Source organism: Myotis lucifugus, unplaced genomic scaffold (assembly GCF_000147115.1).
Source record: "Myotis lucifugus unplaced genomic scaffold, Myoluc2.0 scaffold_2221, whole genome shotgun sequence".
In the NCBI taxonomy this organism is placed as follows: domain Eukaryota; kingdom Metazoa; phylum Chordata; class Mammalia; order Chiroptera; family Vespertilionidae; genus Myotis; species Myotis lucifugus.
Genome location: NW_005873269.1, coordinates 1 through 17,357, shown reverse-complemented (window position 1 = coordinate 17,357; position 17,357 = coordinate 1). Strand labels below are relative to the sequence as shown.

Sequence of the window (17,357 nt, the reverse complement as noted above, 5' to 3'; positions counted from 1 at the left end):
AAAACTTTGCACTCAGGCCAGCTCCTCTGATAATAAAAAACATTCCTTTATTGCAGCCAAGGAGCGAACTGTGAACTAATTATTGGCATAGAGTGGATTTTCATTGTGCGTTGTGTGTCTGTGTGTACGTGCACTGACATCCACAGTAGGTCACGTCCATTCCTTCATCCAGTCTACTCTCCACCCATCTCCTTCTTGATCTCTGCTTCAGAGGCTGACTTGAATGGACTTTGAATACCCTCTGGCTTCCACTTGGATGTACCCAATGGGTAGCCCCAACAGTGGCTCAAAAGAGCAGGAGAGTAAGATCATGGTCTTGATTCCACATGCTGTCCACTTTCAAGTAACCTGTGTCTCTTGATCAAACTTCTTTGCTCCTATCAAGATGAACATCTTATATAATTCTGTCCAGGGTCGAAGAAAAAGGGGGAGTTTTCACTGCCAGCTCCAGCACAAATTCCAGTGGAATTTGGTTCAACTGCCCAAAGGTGGACCACCTCCCTTCCCTTCCTATCCAATTCCCCCAATCCCTGTGACCACGGAGGGATCCTCCTGTTTCCATCCTCTGGGGAGGCCTGTCACCAGAAAAATGGAAAAATGAAAATTTACCAAGTGGACGGAAACCACAGTTACCCCGGGGACTCAGGCTTTTATCTGAAAAGTCAAGCAATTCTATTCTCCCCATTGGCTCATAAGAATGACAAAGGTAAGTAATATATGTAAAGCAATTAGCACACCACAGACGCTGAATAAATACTAGGTTCCCCGGGTTATACAGTCCTTCCTCCAAGTACAGGGAAGCTGCCGACAGAGGACCAGAAGAACTAGTTGAGAAGGAGTGTGTGTGTGTGTGTGTGTGTGTGTGTTCCCCATCCACTGTACTTTTGAAATATTGGACTCCATGACAAGTTACTCCTCTGCACTCTGTTTTACTAAGATGACCACTCCCTCCTATCCATCCCCCCCCTCCTGGACTCAGGCAACGCCCTGGTGGTTTCCCACAACAGTTGCATGCCATCCAGTGGCTTTTAACCATGTGGTCCACAGTGAGAAATAAATTTTACATTTACACGCTCCCTCATTACATATCATGAAAATGGAATACATTTCCACGTAACAGCACCCTTACTAGATGTGATGTGCTCTCACATCTTGTGTTCCTTTATTAAAAAAAAAAAAAGTCAATTGTGGATCATTAAATTGACTTTTTTCTTTTTTAATTTCATTTTTCAATTACAGTTTACATCATTTTACTTTAAGACCCTTTAAAATGTCACGATCCTCACTTTAAAAAAACAACACTAGTTTTGGTGGAGGTAAGGAGGGTGGGGAATATGGAAACTGTTTGTTTTTTTCTCCCTTTACTAATTTTACAGGTCTTCTCTCAGTGTTTTAAGGGTGCCCCCTTGTGGCTGTCCAATGGATGAGCTGTGTGGCCCAGGGTATTAATCATTCCCAAAATGCACAGGAGGAATGACAAAGGGTAGAAAGACAACAAGCAACTTGGTGATACTCTCACCCCATAAGAAGTAAAACTAGGGCTGCTTGACAGCATATACACTGAGTGGCCAGATTATTATGACCACCTGACGTTTGTAGGCAAATTAGCTACAATTTTGCGCTGAAGTTGCTAGAGGGCCAGACCATTATAAATAGGGAAGCAGGTTGTTTACCACGACAGTAGAAGTGATTTTTTTCTGAAGATATGGGTAAACAACGCGATTTAACAGCCTTTGAACGTGGGATATACATATAGAGTATGTGGCATTTAAAAGTCGAGGACTTGAAAATGTATGGATCTGAGAACAAATCTCTTGCTATGTAATAATGCCATATTACTTAGCATCTCCAGTCCTCAGCCATATCTTCTGTAAACTAGAGATCAGAGAAGCACAATATCTTTTTCATAAAATTTTTATAATTAAGTGTACTCATGTATGAGAACTGAAATAACCTGCTGTATAATGTAGGATGTAAACAACAGCCTCCAATAAATTTCCTAAAACACAGCCTTTACATTCACATATTTCCAGCTTATAAAAGAGTCCAGTCTCCAACCCACTGAAGCCCTCCCCGGTTATGATCAGAAATCCTAGTCCTTCCTCTTGTTGGAAGAGCATGTTTGCTCTCCTTGTCTCTGGAGCCAGAGCTCAGATACACCCCCTGGAGGCTGGGGGATTCTAAAACAGCCTGTGCCACCTGAAGTTGGTTGCCCCCACACAATACTCTATGCTATGTGAACATCATGGCTAGTGCCAAAGCCTGATTGACACAGATGACGCCGAGACATCGCAAAGGGATCTTCTGCTGGCTGTGCAGGCTGTCTGAAGCACGTGGCTAGACCTGAATCCCCTGCCCTGGACCCTGCAACTGAGACTGATGCAAGTGCTTGTCCCTGCTGCAGTGGATTTCTTGGGAGCCAGAGCGAACTCCTACCCCAGGACTGTGCTCAGCTGAAAATAGCGCTGCCTTGGAGCCCAGGACAGAGTGGATGCAGCATAATAGTGGGTGGAATGGGAAGACAGGGAATACTATTCCTACACCACCATTTAGGGATGCCACTGCTACTTCAGCATCCTTCCCTTTCCGGCCCTGGCCTACATAGACAGTCAGAAAGTACTCATTTAATTCTATGTATATCGCTGTCACTTCCATGTGGCGTGAGTCCTTCTGGAAGCAGCTGGATGATCTGTGAGGGATCTGAAAGAGTCGGGTGCAGGCGGAGTACACGATCAACTCAGCTGGTTAGAGGATGACGCCAATGAAATTAGGATCATGGACTCCTCCCTAATTAGTTGTGTGCTATATGTAGACTTGCTACAAAATCATAACAGTAACATCCTAAACACTCGGTCGGGGTCTCAGGGGACCACAGAAGAAAATCATGGCAGAGTGGAAAGATCATGAACTTTAAAATCTTGCTGTTACAATCAAGATTCTGTCACTTATCATCTTTGCTTTTTGCCCAAATTGTTTTCTCTGAACATCTTTCCTTGTTGATAGTGAACCCATTACATCTTCTTCATATATGTCTTTTCTCACAAAAGAAAGAGAAGTCGAATTGAAGAAAAGAAAAAAAACTGCAAAAACAAGCTGAACAGAGATGAAAAACTCATTGGCCACTACATGAATATGTGTCAATCATTTGGCCACGGGTATCTGAAACCCTTTTCTATTAAGGGAAGGGTTTCTCAACTATGACACTGCTGATAATTTAGACCAGGTAATTCTCGGGTAATTTGAGCTGTCCTGTGCCATTTAAGGTGTTTAGCAACATCCCTGGCCTCTCCCCATTAGATGTAAAAAACTAACCGTGCCCCCTCTTTTCCCTCCCTTAGCCAAGATGTGACAATAAAAACACCTACAGGCATCGCTAAATGCTTCACTAAACCACTAAGGGAAATGCCTACCTAGTAAGACAAACCTCATTTTCTACTATAGAAAGACAAACCTCCAAATTTTCATTTTCCTGGCCTTTTCCGCTATGAGGCTCGGGACATAACCCAGTCTCCTCTAACCACATGCAGCCATCCTGAATATTGAACCACATGTTAGGAATGCAAACACCAGTGCCTGCACAAAGTCCCTTATGCAGAGGTGGCATCAAAAGTAAGACTGTATCAGCGCCATGGGCCAGTGTTAATGGTGCTACAGGGTCTACTGTGGTATCTAGACCTGACCAGTTCTTCAGTGTCTGCTGGAAGCCAATTCACCCTGGCAACTTGAGGCAGTCCCTGCCAGGGATGTTTCAAGGGACCTTGTAATGGAGATGAGAAATGCCCTTGCCTTTGGAATGGAATGGATGGGAGTAAGATCAAATAGGATAAATGCAGATGTAAGAGGACAATAGGGGAAGGAACCTGGCTAGGAGAAGAAAGGCTGTTTCCCCAGGTGAGGATTTTTATCAGTAAACCCTTTAACTGAGTGTCGGAGGGGTGGTTGGTCGCTTTGATCTTTGCTTGGAGTGACCTCCTTCAGTTACTTCCTTGTAGCTTAGTGGAACAATAGAGTAACCTTTGAATGGAGTTGGGAAGCCCCCTGGCCTTTTGTATAGAATGGATAGGATTGGAACCAAATAAGATATATACTGATGTTAGATGACAATAAAGAGAGGTACCTGGCTAAGAGGAACCTGGCTATGATGATCACCTGAACACCGCCTCCGTGTCATTCCTTCTCCGCCGACTCCGTACACACCTTTGGGAACCCCTGGACCCGCTGGGGCTGGACCCCAGCAAGTGTCATCTGGGATATTGTTCTTGGCTACAGTTTCCAGCCTGTTTAGAGATTCTGAGAACTTCTCAGTGATCTTTCAATAAATTCTGTGCTCGTTGCTTGCACTTAACAATTCTGACTGATATAGTCGCTAATGAATAAATTCAAATGCTTCAGGAAGCTTTGACAAGTGGTTATGAAACATACAAAGTTTGCTTCCAAGTGAATGTTTCTGTCCTCCCCCTTAAAGAGGGTGACCTTCCTGATGTCCACATGCTGGAAAAGAAACATCACAGGTAGGTATTTCATGACGTATGAGACAAAAAGGTTCTACTTCTGCTAGATCAAGATTGCTTACAAAGAGCAAAACTAGCTTGACTGGAAGAGAAAGTGTGTCCTTTGCTACATCTTGTGTGGATTTTCCAAGGTTCCTGTACAATGTGGCATTGTTATTCCTGGAAGATGGCAACGGGTCCAGTGCCCAGCTCATAAAAGGCTCTAAGTAAAGGCTTCTTAACTTGACTTTACAAAGCACACTCTGTGAAAATCCCCTAATCGCATTTTTACCACTCTCTGAACAGAATGTTCCTGTGGCTGGTGATTTTAGCATAGGAACTATCCTGCAGAAAATCACATAGCACAACTTTTCATTCGGATACCTACAAATCCTCTTCTTAGCATAAGATGCCCTCCGTGCTTCAGAGCTTAGGGAAAGGGGGATAGAAGAGATGCTGGGATGTGAGAAAAAGGACTCCTTTATCTCTCCGAAGTCATGCTTCTAAGCCAGGATCACACACTCCTGAGGGGGCAGGAAAGCATCCAACAACGACCAGCCTTGGGCTCCTGTCCTTTTCATGAATCCCCGTAATTCCCTCACTTGACCCATGCTCTAGCTTCTGCTCACCCATCCAGGGACTTTTGATCTTTTGTGTTTTATCTTCCATTCTCAGCCTCGGGTGGACTTGGGCGTTATGGGTGTTCTGGCTTTGAGCCTCTAAGCTTCCTGGCAATTAACTTGCCCGTACGGGGAGACTTTTTCCTCATCCGGATGCTTCAGGTGCTCATCCCTCCCGACCCAGTTCTAGCCCACAACATCCTGGCAGAGTCCACCGAAATGATGCGCCAGCTGCTTCAACTTAAAAAAAAAACAAAAAACTTTTTTTAAAGGTATCAAAATGCCATGTCTATCAGGGAGAAGGCCTGCCCTTGAACGAACAAAATCTCCCATTAAAACCAGTTTTAACAGCACAGGCACTTACCCTCTTACCAAATGTAGGGGTAGGAGAAGCTGGTATGGGAGCAGCAATTCAGCACTGTTATCACTGTTATCGAAGACCCAGACTCCTCCCCCTCTCTGCCAGTGCAGTGTGGGGAGTGCACCCCCACGTGGCTGAGGGGTGCTGTCACAGCTGGGGCATGGCAACATCTGAAGCAGGGGAAAGGGGCCCGGGCAAGGTGGGTTTCTTGGCTCTTTTACCTGGAAGGAAATTATTCCTGGGATATTCCCCTCCGACTTGCCTTCTACCTCACTGCCCTCCAACTCCAGAATACTAATCATGGAGCTGGGCACCTCATCCCCCAAGCCCATTTGGAATCCTGTTAGCGAGAAAGAAGAGATGCATTTGAATGTGCTACCAAAAATGTCTGCCGCCCTAGCTCGGAGCAGGAGTAAAGGAAGGCAGGACGCTGTAGGTGGCTATCCTTGCTCTTTCCTCCTATTACGCAGAACATAACCAGAGAAAAGGCAGATGTGTGGAAACAGAATTTGAGTTTTCGTCCAAAGGGGATATGCAGCACCACTCCCTGAGTGAACTGTAGTACGCAGTCGAAAATGAGAGTCTGCCGGTAGGAGGGCTGCTTTGGGGACCTTCCCCTGAGGAATCATCTTTAGCTACTGCAACCAACACCTCTGCGCCCGTTCACTTTTATCTTGTTTGTGCTGCACCGGGAGGCAGCAGGGATCGCAGAAGCGGCAGAGCTGGGACGTGCAAGTGCAGGAGATGAATGACACCAGTGCTCTCTCAGCAGGTTCCTGAGATACAGCACAGCGCGCTGCTGTGGGGTGAGCCCTGCACATGGAGAGAAAAGAGCCAAAAGCCGGTGTAAATCTTGTTTTGTATGGGCCGCGCAACCCTGAGGAGCCCGTGGCGATGAATGCTAAAGGAGGAGGAGGGATTCAGCTGAAAACTACTCGGACTGTGCCACAGAAATGCTGCTGACTGGTTGGGATAGCTGAAGGCTTTGGGATAGACGTCGAAACAGAATGGACCTCAGCACAGAAAGTCCCCAATCAATATCCGTGCCCACATAACAGACTTTGCAATGGCCTGTGCGAATGGAATGGGTGGCATTGAAATAATCCCCACACAACAGGAACTTCTTTATGAAGTTTTCCTTTTGGTATTATCTGCTCCAGAAAGCAATCTTAAGTCTGAGTCACCAGCATTATTCCATCTCAAAAAGTACATTTTATAAGTCTTTATGTAAAAAAAAAAAAAAGCACAGGCTGCTAGTAGCAATTGCTTTCCTAAGACAGACAACAATGGCAATAGTGATAATGTAATAATGTACAGGGAAAACTTTCATAGCATAAAATGGATAATAATAGACAAGTGACAGAACGTTAATAGCTATTTTATCTGGATGATCATATTTTATCTGGATGATCAGTGATTTTTGTCCTACTTGGAGCTTCTCTATAGAAGGGAATACTTTAATTCTCAACCTCCAGTCCACTCTTCTTCAGTTTGGAGGGTTTGGAAAGCTATAACCTAAATCCCTCCAATACTCTTGCAGCTAGTGTTCTGGATGCAAATTGTTACTGTCAATACTTGGGAGAGATTTGGAGGGCAGGGGGGAGACAGGACCATTTCCCTATCACTAATGGCTTTTACTGGCAATTTAGAGATGTGAGACTTTCCTGCACCTGCACCTCAGTGTCCACGCTCCACTTTTGTGGGCATGATGAGTGTCTATAATTTTTAAAAGGTATAATCTTAAAACATATGAAGATAGAGAAACAATAAAATATGTTTTAATAGATTTTTCTTTGCAAGGACTGGGAGTGATAAAAAGTAGAGTAGGAAAGTACTTGCTTTTATGAGCTGGTCAGTGTGAGTTCTTTTACTGTAAAAGTAATAAATCTGAAGTTTAAATTTGAAGCTACTAAAAGCACTGAAGAATTTCAAAAAAAAAATGATGTCAACAATACCTTGATTATATATCCTGGAATGAGTAAAAATGAAGCTATTTCAAATGCAGACTTGGTTTTAAAGACTGGTCACCTAGCACCATCTTCTGGCTATGTAATAATTTTTGTTTTCTCCCTGACTGCAAATTGTTACAACCCTGTAAATATTATGACTGTGGTGCCACCTGCTGGGCATAACTTCTAGTCACTCCAGGAAAAAATGATGTTTGCTAAGCAAGTAAACTTCCTGATTCTAAGAATTATAAATTATTCATATATAATATTCTAAAGAATTATCATGGATTCTATTTATTCTCATGGAGAAAGAGACTATATGTAGGGTCTCCCCCAAAAATGTATACACACTTTAACAGCTGATAGATCAATTTTGAAAATGAAATGAATTTTAATAAACACTGCCTTTATAATTATTCAAAGGGTGTGTATACATTTTTTGGGATACCCTATATATTCCTTTGGTAACTCATTATCTATATTCTCTGTTGTTGTCCCCATATAAACTCTAGCCACATGAGAAATTAACTTAGATAAAATTCTAGAGTTAATATTGAACAAAGGAATCAATGAAGTAGTTAAACTAGGGGGAAAATCCAGCACTTTTTGTTGAACTGTTTTACATTTATATCATGGGTTACTGTATTAGTTTCCTATTGCTGCTATAACAAATGACCACAAACTTGGTGGCTTAGAACAACAGAAGTTTATTCTTTACAATTATGGAGGCCAGAAATCTACAATGAAGATATTGGCAGGGTCTTGCTCTCCCCCGGGTGCTGGGTAGAACCCTTTCATTGACGGCATTCATTTGCTTGCTTCCTGCATTCACTGGCTTGAAGCCACAACACTTCACATCTGTCTCCACCTTCACTTATCTTTCTCCTCTCTGAGTGTCTAATCTCTCTTTTTACCTTTCTTATAAAGACACTGGTGATGGTATAGAGGGTCCACCCAGATAATCCAGGATAATCTTATCTCAAAATCCTTAATTTAATCATACCTGCAAAGACCCTTTTGCAAATAAGGAAATATAAATAGGTTCCAAGCATTAGGACTTGGATGTATTTTGAGAACAGTTATTAACCTACCACAGATAATCTAGCCCTTCAATTTTGAAATAAATGTAGGAAGGGCATTATACACTTTCATTCTTAGGGCTACTATATACCTGAACCTGACACTGGATAGAAGTTAATTTCCCAAGGACCTGCTTGTTCTTTCCACCACCTAGAGCTGTAACTTCTCACCTCTGTGGTGTAGCACTAGCTAGGGCCACACTTAATGTGTCTCTAGGCCACTGAGCCACTGCAAGGAACGCAGATAACCACTTACTGCAGTTAGAATGCTGGAAATAACAGGAAGCATTTGGGGTGGGGGGGCGCATTATTACCTTTGAGAAATTGTCTTTGACAATATCTTTATGTACTTTTAATCATATATCCTCTTTGGTATGATATAAATGATATGTCACTGTTTCTGGTTTTTAAGTTCCTTCTGGACCAGCAGATAAGTCAGGACTCTAATTGAGGCTGCATATAGGAATGAGCTAGCAGATGTCATGAGCCCCACAGAAACCTTGGGCCTGGCACAGACTCCCAACATAAATAAAAAGGCAGAGCAAACAGGGGGAAGAGTAAATTTCCTAAGATAATCTTTCAAGATATCGCTACAGTTTCTAACAATGTAAAAGTCACCTGGTACCAAGTGTTCATTGAATTCAGCAGGAAGACCATTAGTGACCATTTCGAAACAAGTACCCATAGGGTAGTAAGGGTTGAAGGAGGTTGCAGTGAGCCAAATATTACACTGGATGTAAAGAAGAGGAGGTGAGAATTGCAGACAACTCCTGTGAAAGTTTCCTGTAAACAGAGGTGATGGACAATAGTTATAATCGGTTGTTGTTCAAGGGTTTTGGTTTACTCATTTGAAGAGAAGATTTGAGTATATGGATTTTAAATGTTTAAAGGAAAGGAAATAGAGAGAGGCTAACAAGAAGAGGAAGCAATATGTGGAGTAAGATCTCTGAAGAGGTTTCTAGGAGGGAAATGGCATGAGAACAGAAGTAAAGAAATTTATTTCAGTTAGGAGGAGGGGGGCAACTTTTTCAATCCCAATAGGATTACAGGAAAAGGGTAATGCGGGTACAAACACGCTCATACGCTCATACGTGGCAAGGAGTGGAGATAGCTAGCACCTCTGGGCTTTTAAAAGCTATTGGTGGCAAAGCACAGTGATTAAGAGCACAGGCTCCGAGGCCAGCTGTGTAGATAAATCCCAGCTCACCCACTAATTGTATAACCTTGGACCAGTGATTTAACACACCAGTGCCTTGTTTCCCAGATGATAACCACCACACATACTGACCCTTTGGGGGTTGTTGTAAGGAGTTGGTGAGCTAATATGTACAAATTCATCTAACAATGCTGAGCACTAGTTCTACGTGTGTTTGCTATTGTCAGGGAATGGAGCAAGAGCCGCCCAACTTCTGCTGAAAGCGCCTGGGAGATGCTGGGTTCAGAGATTTTAATAGCAGGGAGGTGGTTTGAAGGGGATGCTACAGAATATAAAAAAGAAAGAGGTGCAACATAAAAGAAGTGGTAAGCCCTGATGAGGACACAGGTTAAGTTGGAGATTATGGGTATGTATGTATTGCAGGAATCTTCAAGTATTAGCCCATTTCAGCCCAGGAAGAAGACCAATAGTTGGATGGATCCAACTGGAAGCTATGATGGAAGAACAGTGAGATCAAGGAATTGAGAACCATGACCATAGGCTGAAGTGAGGGGGCATGGAATCAAAGTGAAGAGGACATGGCGGAGAGTAGAGATAAGGACAGAAAAGATGAAAAATTGGTATTCTGTGGTTGTCTGAGCAAAAGAGCTGGAAGGATATGGAACTGAGGTAACCTGGCATCCCTAATGCCACTGGTGCTCTCTAGACAGCTAGACAGCTGGAGACTTCACCTTCCTTTCATTGGGATGGGAAGACAGCTAAAGGGAGGGCGGGGCTCACAGGGGGGAGGATAAAGAGAATTGTGATGAGATAGGGCGGGGCTCCTAGGAGCAGGTGGCCTGCCTGCAATTACTTGGTGGAGATCGCGCAGTGGGCGCCAGGAGCGCTCTGAGGCTCTGAAGCATGTGCCTGCACTGTATAGGGGATGAAAGCACCCAAGTTAACCCCGTGAGTCTCCTGCCCTTAACCCCACCTCGGTCACCCTTGCCCAGGCTATGAGCTCGTAGGCCAGAGCAGCCAGTAGAGCATGCCGTTTGGTGCTGGGGGGTTGGAAATCCCTGGTGCAGTAGACAGACTTGATCCTGGGCTTCAAAACCTGCCCTGCCCAGGATAAGGAAAAGCCCTACATTGTGCCTTATAGGTGCCGCCACTGTTCCATCATGTTTGTGAACTGACACATTGAGAACAACCTATAAGGTGGGGTGGGAGTTACAGAGGTGGGAAAAAGGATGAACTTCTCAATATTCAGATGGGGAGGAGGTTACTTTTAGGTCTCTGGGTTAAACAACTGATCAAAATGAGGACAGAGGGAAGTATTTATTTTATAATTTAGAAATTTGGGGTTGCGGGGGGAGATGTGGAAACCTATTAACTACCAGCCAAACTCGCTGTGCCTCAGAAAATCAAACCATCTAGTGGAGTTTCTCAATCACCCCAGTTTTCCCAGGCTTTAGAACCTGGACTAAAAACCAGTTCCTTAAGCAAAGATCAGCATGGCACCATTGAAGTCATGTACCAACAGAAACATGAATGTTTGGATTTATCCTACATCTGTTCTTCCAGAATAAATCTCTGTAGTCAATATGTTCCCTGTGTTGTCCAAAAAATAAAACAGACAACTATGTTAGCAGCATAATGGCTATACCTGAGAATAGTAAGAGAATCGCTATTCTAGACAAGTATGCAATAGCAAAAACTATAGGTTAATCCAACAAGCAAAGGAGAGGAATTTTATAGAGAAAAAGGAGGAAGTTGGTAGAGATTGTTTTGAAAGGAACCCCATTGGGGGGAAAAGTGAAAGTGGTTTCTCATTGGCTGAGTTGCAAGGAAGAAAACCTTTCTTCCTCCTGCTGGAGTGGTAAGTCTCTTCCTGTTGAGACCCATAAGTGACAGGTCTTCCTGATAGGGTCTGTAATTAATGTCAAGTGGTACTGCCTGAGGTCTCCTCCTTCTGGTCTCCAACTCCATTTTAAATGAAGCTTCCCTTTATCAATTTTCATGTCAATAATGTTGTTCATAGCTGGTTCTCTTCTAGTACTATCAACAATCTCCAACCTGGTTTTTACCTTGATATTCTTCTGCTCTTGCCACTTGCCATCAACATAATATGCATCCCATATAATAAAAGCGTAATATGCTAAGTGTCTGACCATTCGTTCGACTGTACGTTTGACCATTTCACCAGTCACTATGATGCGCACTGACAACCAGGGGTCAGACGCTCCAACCGGTAGGTTAGCTTGCTGCTGGGGTCTGGCCAATGGGGACTGTGCGAGACTGGCCAAACATGCTCTGGAGCCCTCCTGTGGTCCCTCCCCAGCCGGCTGGCCCCCATTGGCCTGATTGGGACTGGGAGAGACAGCCCCGATCAGCTCCAATCACCAGCCAGGCCGAGGCACCCCACTGGTGCATTAATTTGTGCACCGGGTCTCTAGTATATTAATAAAATCTGTACCCATATACTTCCTGTTATAATAACTAATCTTTCTGTTTGCTCATGACTTGATAGGTTTTTTTAAAAAATTATTGCACATATTTTGTAGGAAGGACCAAGAATTTCTCGTCCTTCAGATGTCACTGAAAGGCAGGTAATGTTTAAATAAATCATTCTGGGTATTTCAAAATTGTGACTTTATCTTGTTCCTTTATGTGTGATGGTCCAGATATGAGAGAACCTTTATTAGATAGACACTTCTGTGTTATCTTTCTGGGGACTCTGGAATCTTGTGACTTACTGTTGATGGGCAGTGGGTAGTTTGCACATTTGCCTATAATAAACAATGCTATTGCAAACATTCCAGTATGTCTTTTTTTTTCTCAGTGAACAAAAGTTTCGCTTTATTATTCGCAGGAGTAGATAATTGGATCATAGGAAAAGAGAGTTTTTCATTGTTATGAAGTAAGGCCTCATTGTTTTCAAATCAATTGTACCAAATACTCTCCTATTGGCAGTATATAAAAGTTCCTATTATTCATATCCTCTTCACCTTAATATTCTTTCATTATCTTCAATGCATCCTAGTGTGATCCCTTAGGTACCTGCTACTTATAGATGTCATACAGCGGGGACATAAAAAAAGCTCTGTGTGATATGCAGCATTTAAGAGAACTAAAGAATGTGCATGGATTTTGTTCTCTAATTACTATAAAAATCCCTTTGGGTTTTTTACTTTATGTTTATTTTTTTTTTATTTTTTTTGCGAAGGAGGGAGAGGGTTAGAGAGATAGAAACATAAATGAGAGGGAAACATCATAGATCCACTGCCTTCTGCACGCCCCCTACTGGGGATCAAGCCCGCAACCTGGGCATGTACCCTGACCAGGAATAGAACATTGGTTCCTAGAATGACATTCGACCGCTAAGCCATACTGGTCATGCCCTTTTAGGGCCTTTAATGGATCTATCTAAATGTGCTAAATGGTTGGTAAAGTAGGGATTAAGAGTAAATAGTCTCTTTTGAAAATTCTACTGATAGTTCCATATGTTTTTTCACCTATAAACCACACATTTGAAAAGAAGATTTTTTTCCTACTTTTATGTAGCTTTGTAAGTCATATGCACTGATTGATTCATCTTTTTTATTGACATAAACCAAAAATATAATCAGCATGTTACTTTTTTGTTATAAAAATATTTTTTATTTTTTTATTTTCCACAAGTCCATAAATAAACGTATTCAGAATATGAAAGCCCTAAAGAAAGAGAAGATGAAACTTAATAAGCGGTTTGCAAAGCCCGCTCCTGTTCCAGAACCAGGGCTCCTAGTAAGTATGAAGACTTCCATCTAATGAATGGGCCCTTAATGCACCAGATATCCTCATTCTTAATTTATGTAAGACTCTAAATTGTGTTTTTCCACTTTCCTTTGAGAAATGTGTACTTGCAGTCTGGGAAGGTACCTTAAAGCTCCTCTAATGAAATTCTCATCTATTATTGAAATCTCCTTTGTAATCATCCCTGGAGGTGCTGTGGTTTAATGAAGAGTGTGGTCTTTGAAACCATGTTCTGGATTCCATTTTTTGCTTTGCCATATACTATCTGACAAAATTATTCACTTAAGTATTTTGGATTATATTAATTGGAAAATAAATGACAAAATCTTCTGCCAGATGGTTATTCAGACTAGGCCTGAACACATCAAAAAACTCTACACCAAACAGAGCGTAAGTCTACGAAAAGAAAATCCCCATGTTTAACATTTCTGTTACACCCATTATGTTTAGAAATGACTTTGAGCCAAACTGTTATCTTCATCTCCCACGAATTCTTTCTGTTCCTAGTATTTGTTGCCTGACTCACAGAAAAAAAAAATGTTTCTATCAAATTTCCCCCAGATATTAGTGATATTGGCTATTAGTGATTTTCATATCTGGATTGTATCTGAATGCAGCTTTAACTGGGAATAGCATTTCTAGTTCTTACATAATTCTCTTAGCAGAAGAAAGGCTTCTCCCTTTGATACCTTTTGCAGATGATTTATAGTTGCATAAATATTTCTTCATGTAAACAAACTGAATTTCTTTTTCTTGTGTATTTTGATCTCTTAGTGGCCATAAAGCTGGAGCCTGTATGGAAGAAATCTGTGGATTTCTGACACCAAGTGGCATTTCCAGGTTTTACTCCATTTGAAAAATAAAGGCAATACTCTGCACTTTCTGCAAAATAAACAGAATGCAACCATTTGACATCCAAGCCACAGGCTCTAGAATTTCAATAAACAGCATATCTCCCTACCACTTTTTGGAAATTTGAAATTTTGGAAATTTGAAATTTGTTTAGTTAGATTTATGACTTATGTAAAGATTTAAAATTATGTTTTAATAATAAGGAAAAACAGATTTCCTCTGCTGTATATTTATGATGACCTGTGTTTAAACAAAATGTTTAACTAAAACCTGTATTATGGGTTGATATTGAAAATAAGCTATAGAGCAATTATAATTTTCATTCAAGGTAAAATGTGAATATTGAATTAAATATTAATTTTATGTATGATATGGATGATAATCATATGCCTCTGTAAAATCCTTGCTTAATTACATAATTATTAACAAAAAATAAAATTATCACAATTGTTTTAAAACTAAAGAATTGCCAACTATTAGATTGACAGGGTCATTACATTCAGTGATCATTTGCAGCCTCCAAAATATAACTTGAAATACAGGGGATTCTGCTTCTGGGCATGATGGAAGTACCAGAATTATGTTTCCACACTAAGCAACTAGAAAACAGGAAAAAATATGTAAAACAATGGTTTTCAGATATAAGACAAAAGTCAAAAAAGGGCTGTGATCCCTAACAGAGGAGAAATAGGTGAACCCAATGACTACCCATTTACTGGGTGGGGGAGCAATCCAGATCTTGATGCAGAAAAAAGAGTTATAAGCAGAGCACGGCAATTTTCTTGGGTTGAGGATGAGTTGAGCAACAGAGATAACAATTCAGGAAGTCTGGGGCAGCTGGAAGTTGTAGGCAGAATTTCCAGAGCATAAGGAACGATACACAGCACTTTGTAGCTCTTACATGGCTTGCAGTGAGTCTTTGCTGAATGCTAAACTGCATGTTCACAGTGTGAAACTCAACAAAGTCAGATCTGTGTAATCTTAGTCCACTATCAATGTCCAATGTCTAGTATCCAATCAAACACATAATCAGGAAAATCAAGTCAATAGAAAGAAACACAAAAATGAAAAGAAGTTACATAATTAGAAGAATTAATTTAAATAAAAGTTACATAATTAGAAGAATTAATTTAAATAAAATATATGTTAACTATGTTCAGTAATTTAAAGAAAAACATGAACAAAGAGATAACTGAAAAAAATCTAAACTTTAAAAAGTCATGAGATTAACAGTATATTAGGTGTAAAAAAAAAGTCATGAAATTGAGGATATAGCAGATATAGCAAGTGTAAAAAAAAAGTCATGAAATTGAGGATATAGCAGATATAGCAAGAGAATTAATCCAAACTGAGACAAAAGAAACAGACTGGAAAATTTATTAGTGCCTCGCTGACATGTCACACCATATCACGTGGTCTAACATATGAATAATTGAGAATGTCTAAATAGGGGAGGATGGGAGTAAAAACGAATTCCCACAACTTTTCCAAATTTAATTAAAATTAATCCCATGGATCCAAAAAGCTTAATAAACAAGCAATATAAAGACCAACATTTATCAAATTACCTCATAACTGAATTGCTGAATAATTGAAAAGAGAAAGGAAAACAGCAGGGGAAAATGGTCATTAAATATTGAGAAACAAGCATAAACATCCACAAACCTCATTAAAAACTATGTAAGCCAGAATGACATCTTTAAAGAATTGATTAAAGAAAAACCTGTGAAACTAAAGTTTTATATGGAACAAAACTGAAGGCAAAAATGCAGACTTTTTTTCAGAAGTGCCAAAAAAATATCAACAGTAGGAGAAAGCTCTTTAGGTGGAAGAAAAATAGTATCAGATAGATTCTTAGATTTACACAGAACAATAAAAAGCTCTGGAAATAATGTACATACAAGTAAATATAAAATCACTTTATTCTAATTTGATTTTAAAATGAACTGACTCTTTTAAGCAAAATTAATTATTATGGCTGTAATAACACACAGAGGTAAATGTATGACAACAATAACAAAGGGTGGGAGAGTACAATCATCAAACATTTCTTATATTTTAGGAGAAAAAGTATACTATTTGAAGGTAGACTTGGATATGTTAAAGACATGTTGTAGGTACTAGAGAAACCATACACACAGAGAAATATAACTAAGTAGTGATAAAAATGGAATACTTAAAATCCATCCAAATGAAGATAGAAAAAGAAAAGAATGGATTTAATAATAAAGAAAACAAATGGCAAAATAATAGGTTAAATCCCAAATAATCAATAGCTACATTAAACCTAGATGGTCTAAACACTCCAATTAAAAGGCAGTATCAAGAACTGTGAAGAATTCAAAATGTTATTCTACTTAGAAGAAACAAGTTAGACTGTCACAGTTTCATAGATGCTGGCTGAAAACAGACTTACTGGGTGGAGAACAATAACTTTATTATGTCTGGCACAGCGGGCAGTATCAAACCCATGCTTACGTTGGTTCCCTTGACTCGCCAAGCCCCATGAGGAGAGGCAGAGCTGTGCCAGGTGGATACTGTGTACACTCTGGGTTCATGGTACAACTAAGAAAGCCCCAATCTTACCTACGGGGCTGCTAAGAAACTTGCCCAACTTTGCTCCAGAGAAAGATATTATCTCCACTATACTGGACAGTAAACAAATCTGCTGTAAACTATCATCCAAGTTTACTTACTATATAACATCCTTAAAAAGACAGTCTAGGGCAGTGGTTGGCAAACTCATTAGTCAACAGAGCCAAATATCAACAGTACAACGATTGAAATTTCTTTTGAGAGCCAAATTTTTTAAACTATATAGGTAGATACATTGTTGTTAACTTAATTAGGGTACTCCTAAGGCTTAGGAAGAGCCACACTCAAGGGGCCAAAGAGCCGCATGTGGCTCGCGAGCCGCAGTTTGCCAACCACGGGTCTAGGGGAAAATATATTAAAACCTTTGCTCAGAGAACATACAGAAACATGCAAGACCAATGGAGAAATTTCTCCCAACAGGCAGAGATTGTCAAGCTGGATTTTAAAAAGGCAAAAAGAACTACATATGTCTACCGCAAAC

At 40.7% G+C, this 17,357-nt stretch overlaps 1 protein-coding gene across 1 annotated transcript; it reads left to right on the top strand.

The window, feature by feature from the left end:
• Positions 1-10,558: 10,558 nt before the first annotated feature.
• CCDC179 (coiled-coil domain containing 179) lies at positions 10,559-13,420 on the top strand (the record flags this gene model as incomplete). Its single annotated transcript, XM_006108394.1, has 3 exons — positions 10,559-10,603; positions 12,199-12,243; positions 13,316-13,420. Coding segments are annotated over exons 1-3 (195 nt in total), but the record flags the coding sequence as incomplete, so codon positions are not given.
• Positions 13,421-17,357: the final 3,937 nt, after the last annotated feature.